Source organism: Syngnathoides biaculeatus, chromosome 12 (assembly GCF_019802595.1).
Source record: "Syngnathoides biaculeatus isolate LvHL_M chromosome 12, ASM1980259v1, whole genome shotgun sequence".
In the NCBI taxonomy this organism is placed as follows: domain Eukaryota; kingdom Metazoa; phylum Chordata; class Actinopteri; order Syngnathiformes; family Syngnathidae; genus Syngnathoides; species Syngnathoides biaculeatus.
The window spans coordinates 17357492-17381982 of record NC_084651.1 but is presented as its reverse complement, the minus strand read 5'-3'; the positions used below and the strand labels follow the sequence as shown (position 1 = coordinate 17381982).

The window sequence follows — 24491 nt, the reverse complement described above, 5'->3', positions numbered from 1 at the left end:
GAATGGACCCACCATCAAAAAGTTGATTAAACAGTGCATTTTTGTCTAATTTAACCAGAACAATCTTGGCATTTTTCTACCAAGGTGTCAAGGTTTTGCATCTGACGTGTCCATTGATATCTGGACTATTAAATTTGGCTCAGTTTGTAACATGAAAAGTAGCACAAAATTCTGAATCCATATCTGATTTTTTTCAAACTATGGCTCATTTTATTTGTGTTTCTGTCATCCAATGATCTTGTCTAGTTTGATATACAGGTGGTTTGAAAATGCTGGTAACACACCTACTAGAAACAGATCACATCGTACAACACCCATTTTATTGTGAGCACTCTTGAACATGAGACTTTCATTTGCTTCTTAGCTACCACCCCAGCAGACTAGGATGTAAAAAGCTATCATCTGTTATAATTTAGTGCAATCACTAATTAATTGGTCTGGGTAAAACACACTTTTACAAACACAATTTGCAGAACAATACAAAGGATGACGTTTTAAAAGCACCAATTTCCTGTTTGTGTTACGGAATTATCTCTTGGTTCAAATGTGCTGCATGAGCGCCTTGACTTAACTGTTCTAAAGCAAGTGAAAGACTGACATGTGGACAGCTGACAGTGTAATGTTGGACAGCGCATTGTGGGAATTGACATTTTCTTTTTTTTAATTTAAAAGTTATTGTGAAAGAAGTATGCAATGTATATCTATGTATATATATATATATATATATATATATATGCATTGTCAAACTATATGTTCAGTTTTTTGTGGGTGCAAAACGAGGTAATTGTCTTCTTCTTTTCCTTTCGGCTTGTCCCGTTAGGGGTCGCCACAGCCTGTCATCTTTTTCCATCTTAGCCTATTTCCTGCATCTTCCTCTCTAACCCCAACTGCCCTCATGTCTTCCCTCACCACATCCATAAACCTTCTCTTTGGTCTTCCTCTCGCTCTTTTGCCTGGGAGCTCCATCCTCAGCATCCTTCTACCGATATACTGACTCTCTCGCCTCTGAACATGTCCAAACCATCGAAGTCTGCTCTCTCGAATCTTGTCTCCAAAACGTCCAAGTTTGGCTGTCCCTCTAATGAGCTCATTTCTAATCCTATCCAATTGTAATCATGGTTATTATGATGGTAAAGAAAAAGAGGAAGAGGAGGAAGACGACGATGGTATAAACATTATTATTATGATTACTATTATTATTATTATTACCGCTGTAGTATGCGCGAGTCCGAATGTGATTGGATATTCTGCTAAACCTGACCAACTCTTAGCCAATTGGAACGTCTTTAGCGCCACGTCACCATGTTTACCCGGAAATGTGAGCTTTTCAACACGGCCGCTGTAGAAATATGGATTTTATCACAAATTCGTCCCGTTTTATGCCGTTCATGGAATAACGTAAACAATTTTTACAGAACGTTTATCATCATGTACAGCGGTCTTTTGCCTAAGGGTTTAACAGAAGAAGACCTCAGCCCGGATGACCAGGAAGAGGAGCGTGAGCATGAAGTCGGGGAAGAATACACAGAAAACCAGGTCTTCAAGACTCCGACTGTTATCGACGCTACAAATGCACCCGGGACATGCAACCTGCCTGGTATATCCCAGGAGACGTGGCAAGTATGTTCTATAGAATATGCAGTCTAACGTGAGTTTGCAGTTCATCTGTGGTTTGGTGCCGTTATTTGTAAAATAAATGCACAAATGCAGACTTTCATTGCTCACATCGACCCTTTTTGCCGAACGCAAGTTTGCAACATGTCATGGTACAGCACAATTATGCATTAAATTGGTAACAAACCGGTCTTTGGTGGCATAACAGTTATAAACTGACTGTTGTATGTTTAAGAAATTTAATGAACTGCGAAAGAAGAAAGAGGAGACGAAGATGACGAAAATCCCGACGAAAAGAAGAAGAAAAAGACGACCATGCAAGAAAGGTGTTTGATAGTTATTCATTGTAATACTGTATTTCTTTATAGTGGCCATAGGTATTTTTCTTTTTAAAGTCACTAAGTGCAGCAGAGACCGGGAGTGTATTTGGAGTAAGTACTTATGGAAGATGTTATAATTATCTGAATTTCTTCAAAAATATCTTGTTTGGTCAAGCCAACATTACAACATGAAAGAAATAATGGGTGCCAACATATTGTAATTAAATGACGTTATTGGAATTACATTATGTCTCACACATCAAAGCCTGAGAGCATGATTTAACAAAAAGCCGATACGACCATTAGTGCAAGCAATAGCTTGCTAGGGTATATTACATTTTGTGGCCCGCTTGCGAACCATATCGTATTAAAAGTCGGTGAACATACCTCAAGCAAGCCTTGAATTAAATTCCTCTTCCAAGCACCAGTGACTACCAGCATTTTCTTCTTATAATACACACGATGTTATCCATTGGTGTTGTCCTGGCTGTGGTAACGTGTAGCTGGTCATATTTGAGTTGATAAAATAAAGCCCAATCGTCTTAAAAGACGAGATGCGGTCGTATTGGAATACAAGATTTTATTGCAGTAGTCTGATGTCGTGCAATTGTGAAAGACCAAATTTGTCTTGTAGTCTGATCCAGGCATTACATGTTGTCTGTCCCACACCACCAACATGTTTTTTTAATAACTTTATTGTCTGTGATATATTTATAGGATTGCATCAAACGACATGCGACAAGGCTAATAGTAAACCAGCTTTTGGTTTCTAATATACAGTACACGACGCCAAATAAATCAGCAATTGGATCGGCCAATTTTGACGTTAAGACCGATCAGCATGAAATGTGAATTATTGACTAATACCAATCAGATCGGTGTAAAGTCTACTAATTAGCAGTTAAAAAGTGTCACCGTCTATTTTTCAGAGAAGCACTTACTTCAGAAGAATGACAAATGATTTATTGACATGGCATCCAGCAAAATGAATGCCACTGGTTGAGAAAATACAGTACTATACGTAGGCTTTAGACAAGTAGCAGCCTGACTAAATATTGTTTTACAGCTCCCCACCTTCAGTGTAATACTCTATTACTTGAAACAATACAGAAAACTTTATAAAATGAAAATAACATGCTTGATTGTTAGTCTTCCGATATTAATAAGTAATTGGTGCAATGTGTGTTATGTGGATGTTACCGTGTGCCTGATGCTGGTTTGATAGTACATGTCTCTAACAGTGTCTCTTATGTCACTTGACAGCAACAGAAGGTGAAATGCCAACAGAGACAAGGTACCAAATTGTTCGAATGCCATTGCACTTTGCAGAATGCGAAACAAAAGAACTAGTGCTCAATATAACATTGACGAGCCACTCCAAACTACTGTAACGATAATTTCTTGTCAGCCTTGTGCGCCAGGAAGAGTTGGAGAACCACTGGAATGGGCTCAAGCAATATTTTGGTGTAAATGATCGATTTCATCCCCCTGCATGTTCCAGCACCTCTCCAAAGGTAATAAAACCTTCTGCCTTCCATCTTATCAGCTGGTGAGGTTTAATGCGGTGTCTGTCGTTGGCTGTTGGTAATACTGTCACATCCTTTGTGTTTCCGTGCCACTATGTCCTTTCATTGTTTTATATGATATGACATCTGGATTAGAAAAATCCTCCTGGAAACTTAACCTGACATTGAGTAGAATATTAAGGATTATGTTCTGCTACATTTAGTGATAAGATTAGAAGCACGCTCCTTTCTTGTGTGGTTGAGATTAAAGTCAGATGTAGGGCTCTCCTTCACTGTGCAAATCCTCATAAAAACCCCAAATTTTGCTTAGCAAGAGGAACAAGGGTTTGAGTAAGTTGTTATGGGATCGCGAACATTTTCCTTCAGTATGTCTCACAAGACGTACATCTTAATATTCAGATGCAACGGAAAGTGCAAATGAAGCAAAATGCGTGCAAGACTAATGAACATTATAACTGACCCGGAGAATAAACGCGGCTCTCATTTCAGTTTAAAATGATTGTATTCATTATTTTGGATATATTTAATTTAATTGAAACGGTACTGATTTAGTTTCATTCTGATGGGTGCAATGGTGAGAAGATGAAGAAGCAGAATGAAGCCAAAACTTTTTCCATTTGTATAATGAAGCACTCTTCATCTCTAATGCATTTTCATAATTCATATATGATTTTCATCCATCTGCTTTATTGCTAATCCTCAGTAGGGTTGATCCCAGTTGACTTTGGGCCAAAGGTGGGATACACCCAAGACTGATCACAGTCACATATAATTGTATGGTCAGAAATGTTTTTCTTTGGGATACAAAAGACAGATGTCTGCGAATACTTCAAATTACAGCAAGTTAGGGAAAGTGATGGTGAGTTGTGGAATGTTCTGGATGTTTTTTGGGGGAGAACACTATTTTCCTCATTTTGAGTTGAGCTCAACAAATGTTTCATCAAAGAAGACGGTTGTAGCAACCTCCTTGCCTGTATTTTATTTGAATATGATGATATTTTGGGGCTGAACAAATCTGGCAGTCTGCTTCCATAGATAGGCTCATCACAGCAGAACTGCCTTGCGATCACAACGCGCTACTTCGTCCTGTAATGGAAATTTGTAATTAAAGCGACATTTATGTTTGGTAATCTCCTGTAGCATTTTTAAGATTTCCCCCACTAAAAGCCAATCAGAAAGGTTTTCATTTGTGAGGGGAAATCTACATATTTGTAGTAATGGCAATCATATTAAAAATATGGCCTTGGGGACTTTTGAAGTTACTCTTTGATTCCCCCCCCCCCCAACACTGTAGGACCCCCCCCAACCCAAAAAAAAAAAATGCTGATTTTTTTTTTTTTCTTTTTTCCCCTCTTCTCTTCGTGCAGTCCGGCCTAGAAAAGAGCATTGAGAGGGCCATAGCTGAAGGGGACACTGCAAAGGCGGAGGAGATGAGCGACAGACTCGCCACTCGAGAGGTACATTGTGCTGATAAGAGATCTTTGGGGGTGCCTGCGCTGTGACAAATCAGGCTAATGGATCCGTGGCCATTTCTGCCGCAAAGACATTGAGGAACATAAACATACCCAGACACCCACAATTCAGTCCTGCAGCCCTTTTCCATTGAGTTAATGGAAAACCCTCCCCTTAGTTTTGAAGTGCTGCAGTTTTTAAGGACTTTTGGCTCTGCTTTTTAATGAAGGCTACATTGCTTTCAAGCCAACTCTTAAATAATTCCGCAGGTATGAGTTTCATACCTTTGAAGTGTACATGTCCCTAAATGCAGTGCCTGAAGTTTGTAACTTACCGCCTTGGTAGGCATCAAGGATCAAGTGGTTTGAAAGTAATTTACCATAAAGTGTAGCTCCCAAATTTGTAATTGTACTTAAAAAGAAAGACAGCAGCTACAGTACTTTCCTTTACATTTCTTCACCGTATATTGGGTCTTAAAATTTGAGTTCTTTGTTTTTGATGTATTTTGCTGACAGCATTCAAGACAATTTTGCAGTCATTGCAAACGTAACACTAACAGATGTACGTTTTTTCACATTCCTTTTTTCTCTTCAAAGGTACACAAATTAATTTGGTTCATGGGTGACAGTGGCAATCATACATACAGTATAGCCATTTGCTAGTAATTTGTATTAGTTTAATTAACCATGCTCTTTGATATCATTTTTGTCATCATCCTGTTGTTGTGAAATTTGACACATTTCAAGGTTAAATTCCCATCATCCTCAGTAATATGGTATAAAAGCGTTATTCTGACATCAATACCAAATAATCATGCTCACCAGACCAAAAGCAAGTGCTAATGTAAACATCTGTCACTGAATTGGTTATTATCACAATTACCGTGTTGTTTTTAATAATATGAATCCAGTGATCAAGGGTCAGTGCTGATACTAATTTAATGGGATGAATAATTTTGTTTAAGCAGCAATTCCCTTATTAAAACAAACACAAACAAAAATGTTTTTTTCATTTGTGTTTTTAAAATTTACTGTTAAATTTTACATTTTGTGGCGACATTTGAGGATCTTTCTTTTTTATTTCACATGAACAAATGTTGAACAGTTTTGATTAAAATATCATCGGAGGTTATGTTTTTATGTTATAAAGATAGGTTTTCAAGAAAATCTCATCATTTTGGATAACCTGTGCCCCAGATATTCTGGTCCTGAAGAGGATTTTTTTTTAAAAAAAAAAAGGTTCATTGTGTATCGAGTGTTATAGGCATTATTGTTATAGTCCATCATATTTGCATCAAACTTTGAGCCAACTGAACAAATTTGAGGAGTTTAAGAAAAGCAGTTGTGACTGGCACCTGCACTGTACTTTCAAAAGCCTCTTAGAGTGCTGGTGGATGGCTTTAGCCTGAGCCGAGGTTCTTGCCTCCCTGGCACTTGCTTTGTGTTTCGCCAGAACGGTGATGGGACCTGACAGCTGTCTGGCATCCTCTCCTCCTTGTTTAGCAGTGATAATTCCATTTCCGACCAATTAGGAGTCTTGGGAACTTTTTCTAAATGAGGTAGTTAGTCCTCCAGCGCAGATCTTTACAAACACAATGACCAGAGGTGATTGAAGCCAAAAATATTAGAAAGGCTTGTGTATAAGTTGTAATTGTCAAGGAATATTGTGTATCTGGAATTCCACAGCCTGATGAGCAGATAATTTTAAGCAATGCATTCATTAATGGCAGTCTATAGGTGTGAAAAGTACTGTTATTCAGTACTTAAAGGGGAAATCCACTGCTTTGCATGAACAGTGTATCCAATAGGTCATGTAATATGTACACTCTTTTCACAATGTGATGTTAAATCCTCTCTCATTTAATAGTGTTTTGAGAAGATTTTTATCAACAATTACGAATTTTCAGGGGCTGCCATTTTCACGAGTCACATGATCTGCGTGGGTGGGTGTGACATGTACCGTGCCGCAACAAAGGCTCGATTACATGGGACACTATATATGGCCAGCGCTGATTTCTCGGATTTATCCTCATTTGATGAAGAAATAGCAGTATCGGTTGATCGAGAAGACGGAGGAATACTTCCTTACAGATTTCAACCTGTGGCTGTAAATGTTGACTATTCGGATGTTTCTTCGGGCGGAATGACGCAGAGTCTGACTGCTCGGAGACCTTTACGCGGGACATAAGTGGGTAAACAAAGGCCCCCGGAGCTCCGGTCCGGTAGCTGCGGATGGTTCTCTGGACAAGAATGAGGTGGAGTCTGACAAGCGAGCTCCGACGGCGGGCCGCAAGCCGAGCTTCCAGGCGGCGGAGGCCGTTAGCCCCAGACGCCGAAGTTAGGCTCAAGCCTTCCGCTGCCGCCGAAGCTCGGCTAACGACCTCCCCGGACCTGTGCAAAAAAAAAAAAAAAAAAAAAACAGACTGTGGTCAAAGTAAAATTACCGAAGCCAGTCCCTTACTTAAAAGTACAAAATTACACACCTAGAAATGTACGTAAGTAAAAAAAAGGAAAAAACCTGAGCCAATCAAACAACTTGGAAAATGGAATAGAAAAGTAAACAACGTAATTAATTAAAAATAAAATTGTTCGATTTCTCCATCCATCCATCCATCCATCCATTTTCTGAGCCACTTATCGTCACGAGGGTCACAGGAGTACTGGAGCCTATTCCAGCTGTCATTGGGCAGGAACTGGTTGGCAATCAATCGCAGGGGACATGGAAACAGACAACAGTCGCACTTACAATCACACCGAGCGGTAATGTAGAAGCTCTAATCATTGCATGTTTTTGGGATGTGGGAAGAAACCAGAGTGCCCGGAGAAAACCCACGTTAGCATGGTGAGATATTGCAAACTCCACACAGGCGGGGCCGGGAATTGAACCGTGGTCCTCAGAACTGTGAGGCCAATGCTCTAACCAGTTGTGTACCGTGCTGCCCTGCTAGATTTGTTTCCACTTTAAATAACTTAAACTATTTAACAATTGCCCACAGAAATAAGTTTTAAACATTGTTAATGCTCAAACATGACCTAATTTACTACCAGCGAGCCAGACTTTTAACAAGGTAGCTTAAAGAAAAAAAAAAAAGTCCTGGTTCCTCCAAAGCTTTGCAATTATTTACCGGTAACAATAATCTTATAATCGATATAAGCTAAAGAGCTGGGTGTGGTGGGGGCAGGGTTGCGCTCAAAGGCAATATATGTATATTGAAAATTAAGCATAACTTGCGAATTTCACCACTGATTTTCACGAGGTTTACTTTCTTTTCAACATCAAAGCACATTATATTTATTCACAACATTTGGCGAAAAAGCATCCAAAAATTATTCATTCCTATGTATTTGAAAGGCACATAGGTTTTGCTTTCCTTGAAAAAAACTTAGATCTGTACCATAAATGAGAAACGTTTTGTATCCTACTATTATTTTTTGAATTATTATCATTATTTTGATTATTTTATTATTTTTATCTACTCCTATTGTTCCTATCGGAACAATACAGAAACAAAATGAATGTCTTCCCAGAGAATACAAAAATATTGTGATTTTTAAACACATCTAAACCCATAATATTTATATTGCAATATAAAATAAAGGACACCAAAAACATGTAAATGTCCACTAAACAGGCACCAACAAATCAGGACTACATTTCAGTACTACAAAGTCTTGCCTGTAAAGTAAAAAAAGAAATTAAATCCTTACAATCGTTGGAAGTTAAGCAGCACAACAATGCCAGGCCTAAATTTCAAGCAACGCTGAACATGCAACTCTGTGAATCAGTCAGAACAGGTTGATCAGCAAAGTACATCTTCTGTTCACCTGAGCACCCGAGTCTTGGCAGGTACAATGACACAATCCTTTACATTTGTTTTTGAGCGAAACGTCACTAAATGCTTGTGGTTGGCCCAAAATCCAAGGTATCTGGAAGGGACATTCAATTGCAATTCAGAGTTCTCACCACCAGGTTCAATGGCTACGTTTGGTTGAACTCAGGATACGTCTTTGATTTCCAAGAGCTGCTTAATGTTCATAAAGCCAACCAACATGTGAGACAGAACATTTTTAATGGGCTTCAGTAGGAATACAGAACTACTGGTCCATCCAATCATCTTTAAAAACTCTAGCGTCCCTCGTCTTCAAGTCTGCAAATATTTTCCAGTACAGAAAGTATTTCATTTCATTTTCCTTCATCTATTAGAGCGATGTATTTGATTTGGAAAAAAAAAAATCTGATTTCTTGGATTCATCCTCATCTGATGAAGAAATAGCAGTATCGGTTGATCGGGAAGACGGAGGAATAATTCCATACACAGCCACCGCTCACGCCGGCGCGAGCCGCGTAACTAGTTAGCATGCCAGAGTCTCGTTCGTTATCGAAATTAACCAGGACCCGGCGCGGCGGTGGCTGCGGGACGGCGAGCTGCGATATTGAGCTCTACACTAGCAGCCCGATCCCTCACGCTCATGGGACGGAGGACGTGCACGTGTGGGTTTCAAGCGGGAGGTGTCAAAAAAGTTACCACAGGGATAATGCTTGTTGCGGCCAAGAATTCATAGCGATGTCGCTTTTTGATTCTTCGATGTCTGCGCTTCCTCCACAATGCAGATGAAAAAGGTGCGAGTGACACGTGTTATGCAGGGAACAGACACCCCCAAGCCGGTTGCGGGCTTCAGTACAGCCATGAGCGGCATCGCTCACGGTTGTGTATGGAAGTATTCCTCCGTCTTCCCGATCAACCGATACTGCTATTTCTTCATCAGATGGGGATAAACCCGAGAAATCAGCGCTGGGCACAAATGGTATCCCATGTAATAGAGCCTTTGTTGTGGCACGGTACACATCACATCCGCGCACGTAGATCATGTGACTGGCGAAAATGGCAGCGCCCCTGAAAATTCCTAATGGTCTATAAAAATCTTCTCAAAACACTAATAAATGAGAGAGGATTTAACATCACATTGTCAAAATAGGGTACATATTACATGACCTATTGGATACATTGTTAATGCAAACCAGTGGATTTCCCCTTTAAATAAACGCTGGAACAAGTCGGCTGTTTTACCACCGTGTCTTTTGCACCTTATGTACGCAAACCTTAGAAGGTTTTAAAAGTAATAGTACGCGGTGTGGCCAAAATCAATTTCAAGGTTATAATTGTGTGGCTCATTTGGTACGCAGTAGCTTAGATCTTTAATTTGTTTATGCTTGTAACACTAAGACAAGATTGTGGCAGGCTTTTCTCAGAAACAGTATAAACAGGTTTTCCTAGCAAAAGATGCAAAACCATTCTGACAGCTGTGAAAAACTAAAGAGGCCTGTTTGTTCCTCTAGGCATTGTTTTGTAAAGAAAATGCTACGACGTGCTGATTACATGATTTATTCTGAGAGAAATGTGAAGGAGACAGAAAGCTGGCTGTCAGTATCTAAGATGATTTTTTTTTTTTACTATGAGGTCTATCACATCATTTTTTGTACTTTTTCCATTTGAAGATCACAACACTGTGGTAGAAGTAGCTTAGAAATTCTATACTGATGGTTAAACACAGAACAATACATCAATTGGAAATATCACATTATTCTTATTTTTTTTAAAGTAGTATAAAAATGTGTTGTTAATTAGTGCATGATGACACTTTTTTTTTAAAGTGAAAGATGAAGTTAAGAAATCGGCTTCCCTCTTTGGTACCGAACGATCATAAGTGTCTACATGGCTTAGACAAAGCTCCCTAATGTATTCCTTTAATACTTAAACCGTGCAGTTCGGGGGTCTTCTCTTATAAATATGTCTGTAGGTTCTTCTCATCATGGTAATACCGCTTTTTAAATACTTCTTCTTAGAACCCATAGAACACACAAATGTTAAAATAAAAAAAAAAATAAAAAAAGCTTCTGAATGAGTCCATGTTGCTCAGTACTGTATTTGGAGGTCCAAGTTCTCCAATTAAGTAGACAGGTTCTCTTATCTTGATAAATGCGCATGCTTTTGCACTACTTATAAGTTTCATATGGGTTAATTAATTCTGAAATTAGCATAACATTGAGTGACTGACACATAGTGTAGCCCCGAGCTCTGTCAGGAGATTTGATCGTGTCCAAAAACCCGCAAATTGACAGATTGATTTTGGAGCTATTTCTGTTAAATGAGGCACCGCAGGAAGTTGATTAATTAGACCTACAAAGCTACAGAAGCCTAACCCTGCAGGAGGAGTGCTATGTACTAGATGACAGACATTTGTTTGATTTGGAAACTGCTCTGGTCTTATTGTAGAATATTTACACGATGCAAAATGATGCAAAACAGACATTCATTGGGAAATAAAGTTTTTTTTTTAAATTATTTTTATTATTATGCAGTATTCGAGCAACACAACACCAAATGTTTGAGAGAGCGGACAAAAGAAACAAGTCAAAAATGACAACGTAAGAAAAGCATGTTTATCTGGGTATGAATCATGACATTTAGTTTAATCATATATTTTTTAAATAGCTAACAAAAATAAATACATATATAAATAAAAACTGTCAGCCTACAGAAAAGATGTCATCTTTTGGATGATTTTGAAAAATCAAGAGCCCTAAGATGAAACCTTGTTGAACACACTTCTTGGATAGAACGGGATTTTTACCATGAAAATTTCAAAAATGTTTCTAAAACGAAGAAAATATACTTTACACTTTTTTTACACTATTTTAAGGGAGAGGTTTGTGCATTTTCCTAGTCCTGGACCTCACATCACAACTATCAAGTCAGACCAAACCGAATTTTGACCTCACCAATATTCTTTCACTAATCAACACTTTTGTTATTGTGTTTAATTCATCCTTAAAATTGATAAATGCTCACCCCCCCCCCTTTAAATAACAGTGCACGTCAGGTCTTTTGAAATTGAGGTTGTCCTTTATGTGGAAGAAGTGCGTTTATTTTCTGACAAAAGACTGTCACACCGTGTTAGAGTGTGGAGTCTCCCTGTAGCAGTCATCTCGACTATTAGAGAGGCATTACCACTTCAAAACAGAAAGTCTATTCAGTCTGCCACAATGGTGAGTGTTGGGTCCATTCCACGACTCCAGCAGCATAGGAATAGGAAAATGAAAAGTTATGTTTTGTGGCCCCACAAAGTCCGTAGCTTACCTTTATAGGTATCTGTATGTAAATTGTATAAAAATATGGCAGATCTGTTAGTGGTCAAGTACCGCAATTTATTTTAAGCTGTCATGGAGAAACAAAAATAAACATTTTTAGTACATCGTAATATGTACGGTCTGTCATGGAAAGAAACAGTTATCCTGCAGCTTAAGCATATGTTGTATAAGCACACAGAACTACAATTAAATAGTTAAACCCACAGTTTAAAAATACACTTTCTCCCATAATATTTCAAATAAAAAAAGAAAAAAAATCAAGTAACTTTTATTCAAGGGCAAGGAAAACAATATTTTAGATAAGTGTTTTGTTAAAACGACAAAAACAACTATTCACGCATCATTGTGTGAGGTATACATGAATTCAATGCTTTAAAATGTTTAATTGTAAGGTTTCAGAAAACATACATAACTAATTTATTTGCACGTTTCAACTTTAAAGATAATTCATTTGTACTTCCACAAAATGGAAACTCAAAAGGAATTCTATTTCTGTCATTTTAAAAACAATCAAGAGCAAAGTAATGCTGCCATGAAAGCAATGCTTTCGTATTTTACCTTGAAATCGTCACACTTCATAGTTAAGTCATTTACCTGTTCTACTTTTATTTATAATTTAATCACACTATTTAATCATAATGTAATACGTTTGCTGTGTCAATTCCAACATGCTTAAGGCATGGAGAAAGATACCAGTATTCACATGCCATTTGAAATCTGTGCAATTCTCTGTGGAATGGTGGTCCTATTGATTACTATACGTGAGATATAACGTGATATATTTTCATGTCCATTTTCAAGCCACTGATCCTCACAAGGGTCATGGAAGTGCTGGAGCCTATCACAGCTAATAGAGCCATATAAATATTTTGTAGTACAATAAATAGTTAAATTTAAATTCTTATTAGTTTGTTCACCTGATCTAAAGAACTTATTTTGAGTATTCAGTAAATACAGCTTTTTGTTCTGTAGCATTTAAACATGCTGATGGTTATGAAGTAATTATCTCATTACGGCACGGCTCAAATTTCAGTCGAGGTGTCTGAAAGGAAAAAGCCACACTGCCCTTGAAATTTAGCCTTTGGAAAGGCAGCCTGATTAGCTGTGAAACAAAGCTTTGATGGCATTTTGTCAGGGCGACCTGGCAGTTTAGCTAAAACAAAGAACTGGACTGAGAATGTTTTGTGATATTCATCGTTTTTTTTCTCCTCCTCCTCCACCTCCTCTTTTACTCTGCCCTCTCTGTGTTGCAATACAAAAATAATAATGAGCAGAGCATTAATGGAAGGTTGGGTTTATCTGATTTGGACTTTCTCCTCACCACCATCAGAGAATGAGGCTGACTGTCCCTCCCTATGCAACCCCCCGAGCCACCACGTGGAGAGTTTAGTGAAACTCTCTTCTTTGTTCTCGTTCCCTTCATCATACGCAATTTATCAGTCAATGAACTTTTATTGTATCTGTGGATGACTCACATTAAATTTTCAGCCATTAATTTGAAAATGGATTTCAAAAATGGGTACAAAGCTTTTATCAAATGCCTTGGAATCTCATTTGGATTATTGTATTTTATTAATTACTTGATAGACAAAGCATACTTTTCAATGTAGATTTGTGTGCTGTTTAATTAATTAGCATGTTTTCTGTTTTAATTAAAGCAATTTTTTAAATTGGAGCCCACAGCAAAACACATATATAATTTGTTTGTAATTATGCCTTAATTACTAGTAGTGAAAGCTTAGTACCCGTGGTTTCTTTCTTTTTTTTTTTGTCATGATTGCCGTTTATTGCTAGTCACTCATTAATTATACTGTTTTCTCTAATTAGCTTATAAAACTGTTGATGGCATATTACTCTAAGTGTGAGTTCAAAGCTTGCTAATAAGCCCACCCTACTCAGAAGAGGCAAGATAATGGATTGTGCACAAGCAAGTGAACTTTTTTTTGTGTGAGTGTGCTCCCTAATGATGACACGTCATCTGTATCTCAAATCAGATTACTTGAGGAGAAAAATGAGACATTGCGGTTCGCAAGTGTCCTCCCCGGAGTTCTTTTCCTTTTTCCTGCCATGTAATTGTGTTTGTTAAAGTGGTGGCAAGATTACAAAAGTTCTTTTGAGGCTGCCCACCGGGATGTGCATTGGGATTTAGCATTGTTAAGGCAATAATGCAGTATTTCAATTATTCATTCTTCCATATTGTACATTTTTCGCAGCGATTTCGACAATGACGTTGGCGAAGCTGGCAGAACTTGCTTGGACCTATCCAATCGGTTTCTTGAATGTTGAAGAAAAAAATATATATACATGTATTTATTTTGTATTCCAGCATGTCTCCAACATCGTTTGGAAAGCTTCTCTTCAGGTTGTGTTTAACCACTTGACAGGTTAAGGCATTTTAAAATTGCAAGCTCTACAGTACACATTAATCTGAAAGCTACTTGATTTCTGATTAATGCACATGGACGCCAAATTGATACACACTTCTCCCATAATGTTATTCAAATTGCCTTGAATTGTGTTACTATTAAGAATGAATAATATTTGTAAATATGAAGACCCTGATGTCTTAATGATTTCTCAAAGTCATTATCAACGTCGGTTTAACAAGTGAGGACGCAGATAAATATCCATTTGCAACAGTTTATTACTATAAATCCCTGTCAGTGTTGAAATTTCAAATGATCTCTTCCCTAACAATCTTGGGAAGTCAATATATCCTGACTGATGAGCTACATGCTACTCCTTGCGGGCTACCTGGTGACAGAGGAGCAGCATGTTGGTGACCCCTGGTCTAGATGCTCATTATGCAATTCAGATTATTTACTCTCACTTGGGTTGTCTTCTGTAGGATTTGAAACTGGTTGTGTGCTGAAATTTATTCCAGTCTGTGGGCTGACATTTGGATGACACGGGGGCCTCCGTCTTTTCGAATGCAATATGGGTGGTGTCCATTGATCTCTTGATCCTTTGACCTTCCCAATGTTGCTGCAACAAAACGTGCTTTCTTCCCCCTCTGCCTCAGTTTTAAGAAATTATGATGGAATAACACACACACTGCCTAATCTGATATTCATTCCTTTCTTATATAGCCCTTCGTGCCAAGGTTGACTAAGGCCACATTATTTAGGCATTAAGGTGGTGTGATAAGGGAATTAGGCTGGTCATTAATCGTTTACACGTCAAATTCAGCAGAGCAGCTCGGGGAGCTGATTTAGTGAGGCAAAGCCATATAGCCCTTGTTAATCCACCTCTCACACATTTTAATTGGAAGAGTCTTCCTGGATAGGAAATTTATGAATGACTTTAAGGCAATTTTGTCCATAAACCCATCATTTATTTGATGTTGTTGAAAGAAGCATTAACACTTTTTCCACATGGAGACGCACTTTTCAACTTTAATTGAGGGATTGTGTTGTATAGCTGTTTGATTGTGACTCTTTTGAGAGCGCTACAATGTATTATTTCAGTTGTGTAATATGCCATACAGAAGGCAGTTATGTTCTCTCTCTCCCCCCCCCCCCCCCCAATCTCATTGGGTTCCCATGTTCGGATCTCCATTTGAATCTCCATGACGACCCAAAGTTGAATGAATCAGTACTATTGACTTAACCCTCATCATGGCCTTAAGATGCAGCGGCAGCACTGAGCACAATGATGTTTTTTTTTTTTTTGCTTTATTTACATTCAAATCTACCATAGGTCAGACTATTAATCCTCAGAATAAACCTTATTTTTAACAGGGGTGTGCACAGAACACCAGAGAGAAACTACAAAACAGGAACATGATGGTGACGGGCACTTAATCATATATTAATATGCATGGCAGTGGGAAGAACTGGCTCTTAGGACCTCATAAACATAGACTGCAGGAGTTTTCTTGTCTCACGCCTTTGTCTTAGCTTTGTACTTCCATTCTTATTTGCACTAGCTTCTGATGTGAGAGGATTTGGCACAAAGATACATTCAGTGGGGGAGGGGGGAATCCTCAAAAGTGGATCACAAAAAAATTAAATGAAAAATAATGTCATATTACAGAAAAACATGAGAGGCTAATTTGTGCCGACTTTTTGCTAATTTTGTTCTCGCCACGGAAAGAGGAACCGTCACCTGCTCGGCGCCACAGCGCTGACAGTGCCAGTGATCCATGAAATAAGCTGCCGCTGGCTTTGTTCAGATAAGAATGAACAAATCTGCACAATGTACTGCTCTCGGAATCTCATTTTCATACTTGCATGCAGGCTGAAGGAAATAAGCTGTTTGCAGGCTTGATTAATCAGACATTTGAGTTTTTTTTTTTTGTCTGTTTGATCTGTTCTGTCTCCAAGGTAACTTGGTTGACATTAATGTTGAGCCTCGGCTAAGATAATCACAAAACTAAACTGATTAAAGAAAGCAAAATTATGAGCCTTTCTTATTTTTATGTTAGATTTTTTTATGACGTGCATTGTATGGTTGAATTAGCAAACACGAGAATAATGGTTATGAACGTGTTCTTTTAATTTTGGCTTTTCAATATTTGGGAAGGTTTCGAATGGCTCAACAGGAGTGCCGGTGATTGTGCGTAATCCCTAAGTGGGGGCGGGGGGGAAGGTAACTCTGTGAAACCATTTAGTGTCATGCTATATCGTTTGATTGTTCCCCAACAATGAGGCCTCATAGCCAAGAACCGCTGTTGGATTTGTCAATACTGTAATTTAATAAACGTGTGTGTCTAATCTTCCTGCCGCATCGCAACCATTCAGAAGCATCAACACTGGTCCAACAAAGAGCTGGGAAAAGCCTTCCTGCACTATCCTCTGCTTGCAAATCTACCGCACGTGCAGGCTTCGTCGCTCGTTGTATGGCTCTGCAAGAGGAGAAAACATTATTAGGAGTTTTAAAAGCTCAAAAATGGCAAAGGACTGACATCATATGTACGCTCCAGGTTATACAGACGTTTTCACAAATCTTGAAGTGGCTGTAAAGATGAATGCCTTGAGGGCCCTGCCACAGCCCGGCACATGCAGCCAGCCAGAGCCCTTATCTTAAATCCAAGCAAAGTACCATTAATCTTTTTGAAAGACCTTTATGGCTTTTAATGTATCCCAAATTAGAACATTTTACACCCTTGGTTCCTGAAATATAGTGATAAAAAGCCTTTAGAGTTTAATTTTTTCTGCCTGCTCGCTCTGACCTGCTTAATCCCAGCATGCATTAGGAGATATTTTAGTTTCAGTCTTTCTAATAAAGTTTATCCCACTTAATTATAATTGAAACATTTTTTTCCTACCAGTTTTTTTTTCAAGTGGTGCAGCGGTGGCACATTTCTTCATTACCTCAAGACTTTCTTCCCTTTTGATTGTGTCGTGAATATTAGAGAGACTTTCCCTAACGTTTGGTGAAATTGTTCCAAGTTGTTTATCGAAGTTTGCCTCAGCTCGAATAATATACCTATCTCACGAGTGACAGAGGAGGCAGGATTTTCCCTTTGTTTCCTGTGCTTCTGTGTGACTGGGGTTATTGGGATTATTCTGCTTCACAATGCACTCGCGTCTTCCCTGGGATTTGAATGTTTGCCTCTTGCTGTCACGTCCTTCCCTTCACTCCTTTTTTCAGACTCACTCCAGTATTCCATACAGAAATACTTTTGAAGATTGAGAAGTACATTTGGTGTTTTTCATCAAGGTTTGATCGTAACTGTTTGTTTGTTTTTCAACAAATAGAGACTACAAACCATAAATGTGTCTTTCCTGCTCGTCAAGGAGTTGTCTTGTTAAGAAAAAAAAAAACTAATCAAATTAGCACTGACCACCACCAAGACAGAGTACCTGTGGCCTGATGGTTGTGATAATGACCTCTATCTTTTGTGGATCATAGTGTTCACAATGACAAATAACATCCTTGATTATCTTTATATACATAAAAATATCTCTTGAAGGGCAGGGCAATTCATCAATGTTGGCAAGTTTATTTCTTTTTTTCCCACCTTCCATATTTGAAACTACAATGAAGAAAATAAATATTTGAACACCCTGCTATATAGCAAGTTCTCCCACTTAGAAATCATGAAGGGGTCTGAAATTTTCATCGTAGGTGCATGTCCACTCGAAGCATACTGCATATCAAGGTTCTGGCATCGCCTAGCCAGTCTCCAGACCTAAACCCAATAGAAAATCTTTGGAGGGAGCTGAAACTCCGTGTTTTTCAGCGACAGCCCAATAACCTGTTGATCTAGAGAAGATCTGTGTGGAGGAGTGGGCCAAAATCCCTCCTGTAGTATGTGCAAACCTGGTGAACAACTACAGGAAACGTTTGACCTCTGTAATTGCAAACAAAGGCTATTGTACCAAATATTAACATTGGTTTTCTCAGCTCTTCAAATACTTATTTGCAGCTGTATCACACAAATAAATCATTAAAAAAATCATACATTGTGATTTCTGGATTTTTCTTTTTAGATTACCTACGATGACAATTTCAGACCCCTCCATGATTTCTAAGTGGGAGAACTTGCAAGATAACAGGGTGTTCAAATACTTATTTTCTTCACTGTACCTGCTGACATACACTGCTTTCACTAAAATCATCGCTGTGAACATTGGCACAAGTTTATAAAAGCACAGGCAACCCCAATAGTAGGTAATTGCAGAGTCAAATGCACTGAATATTGTAGGTTTTTTTTTTTGACACGTTGGAAGCTTTTCAGCTGAGTTATATGCATCCAAAACCCAAATATTTTTCCAAGGTCACCTGGCTCACCTGTATTGTCTCGACATGAGAAAAACCTGGAGGAACTTGGGGGTGCAGCGTTACTTATTACTCAGAATTGAGATAGTGTGGGTTCACAAGTTTCCATTCCCTCTTATCCAAAAACCAGGGATATTACTGTGTTCAGACAAAACAATGGGAAGACATTCAATGGGAGTCAGAATATAACTCCCATCTCTCATTAACCTTAAATAAAGTTTAGATCTTCTGGTCGTTTCTCCTGGATATATTCTTTAGGTTTAAGGCTGAATGTTTTGTCCTAACATTGAGTGGTATTTGGAATTTTTTTACATTTCCCTTCACGTTAACTAAGGTGCAAGTTCCAGCTGGAGAAAAACAGCCCCGTGAAGCATGACACTGCTACCATCATGTTTCACAGTAGGTATGCTGTTTTTCCGATGATGTTCATATTTCGGCTATTTTAAGGGTTTTTGTAAGATAAGGATTCCGGGTTGCCATGCTACACCATAGCCTAGACATATTGGTCAGATTGTTGTCATATATTCTAATCAGCCAGGACTTTCCAGAAATTTCTGAACCTCCTTCAGTGCAGCGGCCAGCTTCTTGGCAGTTCCTGTACCAGTTTTCTTGCCCAGCCACTGTTGTGCCATATTTTGCCCACTTGATAATGACTTTCAAATTCTTTTGTACATCCTGACTGATTTTAGAACAATGGGATCCCTTTGATGTTGTGGACGCTCTCTGTGGATCATGATTTGTGCTGTCAAATGCTAAGACAAAAATGAAAAGGAAATGAATGCATTAATAACGGAAAAGCCTACTAAAACTACTAAACTTTATTTGAGACTATTTGAATGGTGGCAGGAATGTGCTTCAACTCTTCCCAACATGGGTTGCCTCAGGAATTGCATCCGGCATAAAAACTGTGCCAAACAAATATGAGCGTTCATCTGAGATGTTACGCTGTGGTGACCCCTAACGGGACAAGCCGAAAGAAACTTACTGGGAATGTGCTTGGACTCATTTATCATAAGTTTGAATGTGATTGAATTCTGAACAGTCAGATTCCCAGTTATAAGATGGTGTGTGAACCTGTGCAACCACATTCTTGTTTTTTTTTTTTGTTTAATACCTCTCTTATTGTGGTTTACATTAACCATATGTAGCCTATCTGTTCCTGTGTGATGATGTAATTTTAAACCGTTATAATATGATGTGGCTGTTTCAATAATTGCCCTGTAACTAGCTTAATGATTTGTGACTTTTTAATTTTTCTCACATGTCCTGTGTGATTATGTGATGAATACTCGAGATTTCTTCTTGCTTGGCAAAACATCATTGTTTCTGCATGCTGCGTGGATGCTTTATGTTCGAACACTGTGAATGCTGAGCTCTGCTTCAGTGTGGAGGAGGCAGCAGAGACTGTGACAAGAAAGCGCCCTGATGCATCAGTCAGACATCTTTTATTTTATGCCTCAGACTGATTTCCATTCTCCCAACAAGCCTCTCCTCTGTCTCTAAATAGCTGGCTGTGAAAATCGCCGAAGCCACTGATTGCCGTGACTTTGTGCGGCGCAAACGGGAAGAGGACGCTTTGAGGGCAGCAAAGAAAAGGAAGAAGCAAATAGCTTGGGGGTACGACATCTCTGTCCTCGTGTTTGTGTCTGCCTTCCTATATTCCATGGTGTCAAGTACAGTTAAGATGGAATTGCTGAAATCTGTAGAGTTTCAGTCATTAGTCATTCTCGGATGCAAGCTGACAGTTTGAATGAATGTGTCAAGGGTTCTGCAATGCAATGGTTCATTTATTTATTTAAATTTTCATCTCTGTTTTTCAGGTTTGAGGCAAAAAAACGCTGGGAAACCAAAAGCAACATGGGCTACATGTGACCAAGATGGAAGGGAGGATGTTTATTTTTTTTTTAATATTAATTGAATAAAACTCTGTTTCTTATGGCAAACTGATATGGTTTAGTTTTATATTTTTGCGCGTTTAAAAGAATTAACACCCGCACGAGTGTGTGTTGGCTGAGGGCGGAATAGAAAATCCATCTAAAAGCGGGAAAAAAAATGGCACATTCAAATTAATTCCCTAGGCGTCCATTGGAGTCTGCATTGTGTTAGTTTTCCATTACATTTCAGTGATTTGAGCGTTCTGGCCTTCAAATTAAATCTGCTGTACATTACTGGATGATGCGTTTATTTATTGCTGTAAAGTGGGTTAATCATGAAGGCGCTCCTTTCTTCTCCTGGGGAAGAGAAAGGAAAGATTAGGCCCCTAATGCAATGTACAGGATAATGTGCGATAGGATTTGTGTGAAGAAAATGAAATTTGCCTGCTGTAAATTGTTGTTAGGGAACATAAACTGGAAGTTCAGAGAGTGGCTGAGTAAGGGGGGTGCACAAGAGACATGATGAAACAGAGGCTTTGCTGTTGGCCGTCTCCCATGCTGGGAGACATACTATTGTTTCTGCGTATGAACAACAGGCGCGCATTTCTTGAAGCCTCCACTCGGCCCGCTTTGTGTGATGAGCGCTTTTCAGTATGTTAACTAGTCTAAAACTGTGACTTTGATCTTTTTTCCCTGCTTTTGCATATGAAGCTGCTTTTAAATGATCATTCTGATTCTTGCCACTGTTAATTCTAAATGATTATTTGTATTCATAGCGCTTATGTAGGTATTTTTCCAACTGGCAAATAATTGCTTGCTTTAAGGTAACGAAAATTATAATTAATTCACGTATGTTATTATTGGTACTGAACATACTTGGCTATTGTGTCCTTTATCACAAAATGTAAAGAGCTGCGTTTGCTGAATCAGTATGCGAGAGAAAAAAAAGCATCAGCAGTTCAAGTTTGTGGCCATTTATGTTGATGCAGTGGGTACGGAAAATTTTCAGATCCCCTTAAATTTTTCACTCTTTTTTTTTTTATATTGCAGCCATTTGCTAAAATCATTTTTTTCCTCATAAATTAACCCAGACCACCCCATATTGAGTTAAAAACAGAATAGTTTAAATTTTCATAGATTTATTAAAGAAAGAAAAACTAAAATATCACACACTCATAATTATTCTTAACCTTTGCTCAGTATCTAGCAAAAGCTCCATTATGAGCTAATACAGTCACAAGTCCCCTTGGGAATGATGACTGGAATGTGAACGCTGATGGACAGCCATTTTGAGGTCTCTCCAAAGATGCTCAATTGGGTTTAAGTCAGGGCTCTGGCTCGGCCATTGAAGAACAGTCATGGAGTTGTTCTGAAGCCACTCCTTTGGTATTTTAGCTGTTCTTAGTGTCATTGTCTTGTTGAAAGGAGAACATTTGTCCCAGTTTTAGGTCCTGAGCACTCTGGAGAAGGTTTTCATCAAGGATATCACTGTACTTGGTCCCATTCATCTTTCCTTCTGTTGCAACCAGTGGTCCTGTCCCTGCAGCTGAAAAACATCCCCACAGGATGATGCTGCCACTACCATACTGTGGCTGTGACGGTGACTGTTGGGACTGTATGAGACAGGTGATGAGCAGTGCCTGGTTTTCTCCACACATACCGCTTATAATTCAGGCCAAAAAGTTCTGTCTTGGTCCCATCAGACCAGATAATATTGCTCACGTTTTTGAGATCCTACAAGTGTTTTCCATGTGTGTTTTCATGTGACTTGCACTGAGAAGAGGCTTCCATCGGGGCCCCTCTGCCCTAAAGCCCCAACTGGTGGAGGGCTGCAGTGATGGTTGACTTTCTAGAACTTTCTCCCATCTCCCAGCTCCATCTCTGGAGCTCACCTACAGTGATCTTTGGGTTCAGCTTTACCATTCTCACCAAGGCTCTTCTCCCCCAATTTCTTAATTCAATCAGATGGCCAGCTCTAGCAAGAGTTCTTGTCGTCCCAAACGTCTTCTGTTGAAGCATTATGTAGGCCAGTGTTACAAACACTTGTTTGGAACATCCCACAGGTGAACAGGCTAATTGGGAACAGGTGGGTGCCAAGATTGGCGATAAAAGGAGCTTCTCTGAATTGCTCACAAGCAACAATTGGGTGAGGTTCACTTCTTTGTACAGTACATGAGGAGATTTTGAAATAAAAAAAATACATCGAATCTTCTCAAATGCATTTTTTTTTTATCTTCTAACACAAAATAAGATAAACAAGGTCCCTGGTGTAAAACTGGTCTGTGCAAAACTACTAATAAAACTGGCAACACTGCTAACTTTCACTCATTAATTTACACTCTAAATTGCCCATAGGGGAGATTGTGAGTGTGGCTGTTTATGTGCCCTGCGATTGGCTGGCAACCAGTTCAGGGTGTACCCTGCCTCCTCCCCATTGACAGCTGGGATAGGCTCCAGCACTCCCCGTGACCTTTGTGAGGATAAGCAGCAAAGAAAATGGATGAATCAAACGAAGAGTTAAAAATTGAAGGTGGTATGAATACTTTTCAAACCCTCTGTACTTCAGGTATCAAGAACAGAATTATCCACAAACGATTCAAACGTCCATGTGAATCTCATCAATTTTAATGTCTGCATGTGATGCTGTAAATTGCTTAGAATGTGTGCTAATTAAACTATTAATTATCTCTGTAATGCGATGCGAGTCAAAACTGTGTTCAACACATCAAAGTCCGACATGGGATTTCTTCACTTTGATGACTGCACTGAAAAACATCTTGACTGAGAAGTGTGGAAACTGAGATGTTCAATTAACAGGGCACAAGAAAGCTGAATTATTGAGCCTTGAAAAGTTTTAAATGTCTTTGGAGTGTCGTGACAGAATAGTTTGTTGCATGGATCACACTCTAGAATAATTTTGGATGAAAGGTGAAATTTACAGCGCTAACACTAATTTAATAATTTACAGCGCTAACACTCACACACCTGGTACTTGACCCTCGCACACATGCCAACATGTTGCAATGGACAAACTGTGACGATGTTGTTCTTATTGAGAAACAACAACACCACATGTAATATTGTAGCACAAAATATATTTTTGTTTACAGTATACCGTATTTGTATGCCTCGGTGGCGGCATGCTGGATCTCGCTTTGTACCCGCAAACATCCTTTTTGTTTTAAAGCTCATGATGCAACGTGCCCATTTTGATTGGCTTTTGCATCCGTGACATTGCCACACGATTCACTTGCAATTCAAATTTCAAATTGGGGGCAAAACCATTGGGCCCACTTATGAATAGTAACTAAACAGTAACACAGAACACACTGCGGGACAGTTCCGTTTTGGCTGCATCACTTGGTGTTTCACACACAGAGGAGGAACATGTACAACATAATCTCACTTAATATTGATGCATCTGAATTGACGTGAGCTGACCTCAACAGACGTACAAAATGTCACTTAAAAAAATCCCAGTTACAGCGGGGAAGTGACTGATGAATATCGCAGGGATAGAATTTCAAACTGTTAAATTTATTAAGCTATTGTTTCTTGAGATCAAACCATATTTTAGTGGCTCCCCCTCTCATCACATCGGAGGAAATAATCAACACAGCAAAGATTTCTTTTTTTCCCAAGTTGAAGCAATCTAGATACAGTAGTATTCAAAGGGATTTGTTGTCAGTGAATATGACGAGCGCCGATTGTGCCACCCTATCCATAGCATCTCCCGTTATTAATCTCTTTGAACACAAGGTAATGCCTTGAGCAGAGATGATTCTGCTTTTAAGCTGGAAAATCCACTTTCCCCCCTTGTCATGTGGAGG

The 24491-nt window shown here is 38.9% G+C and overlaps 1 protein-coding gene across 1 annotated transcript; it reads left to right on the top strand.

Annotated features, from left to right (window-relative positions):
• Positions 1 to 1286: 1286 nt before the first annotated feature.
• fam204a (family with sequence similarity 204 member A) lies at positions 1287 to 23337 on the top strand. The gene is made up of 7 exons (XM_061837878.1): positions 1287 to 1620; positions 1850 to 1940; positions 3198 to 3228; positions 3343 to 3448; positions 4828 to 4917; positions 20295 to 20404; positions 20608 to 23337. Exons 1-7 carry the CDS (start codon positions 1303 to 1305, stop codon positions 20657 to 20659), a joined length of 798 nt encoding a protein of 265 aa, XP_061693862.1. The 5' UTR covers positions 1287 to 1302; the 3' UTR covers positions 20660 to 23337.
• The last annotated feature ends 1154 nt before the right edge of the window (positions 23338 to 24491 follow it).

Excerpts from the sequence above, each read along its gene's own strand:
- fam204a (XM_061837878.1), top strand. The coding sequence starts at position 1,303 with ATGTTTACCCGGAAATGTGAGCTTTTCAACACGGCCGCTGTAGAAATA. Across the intron at positions 1,621-1,849 it reads TATCCCAGGAGACGTGGCAA|AAATTTAATGAACTGCGAAA; the intron begins GTATGTTCTATA and ends TGTATGTTTAAG. Across the intron at positions 4,918-20,294 it reads ACAGACTCGCCACTCGAGAG|CTGGCTGTGAAAATCGCCGA; the intron begins GTACATTGTGCT and ends GTCTCTAAATAG.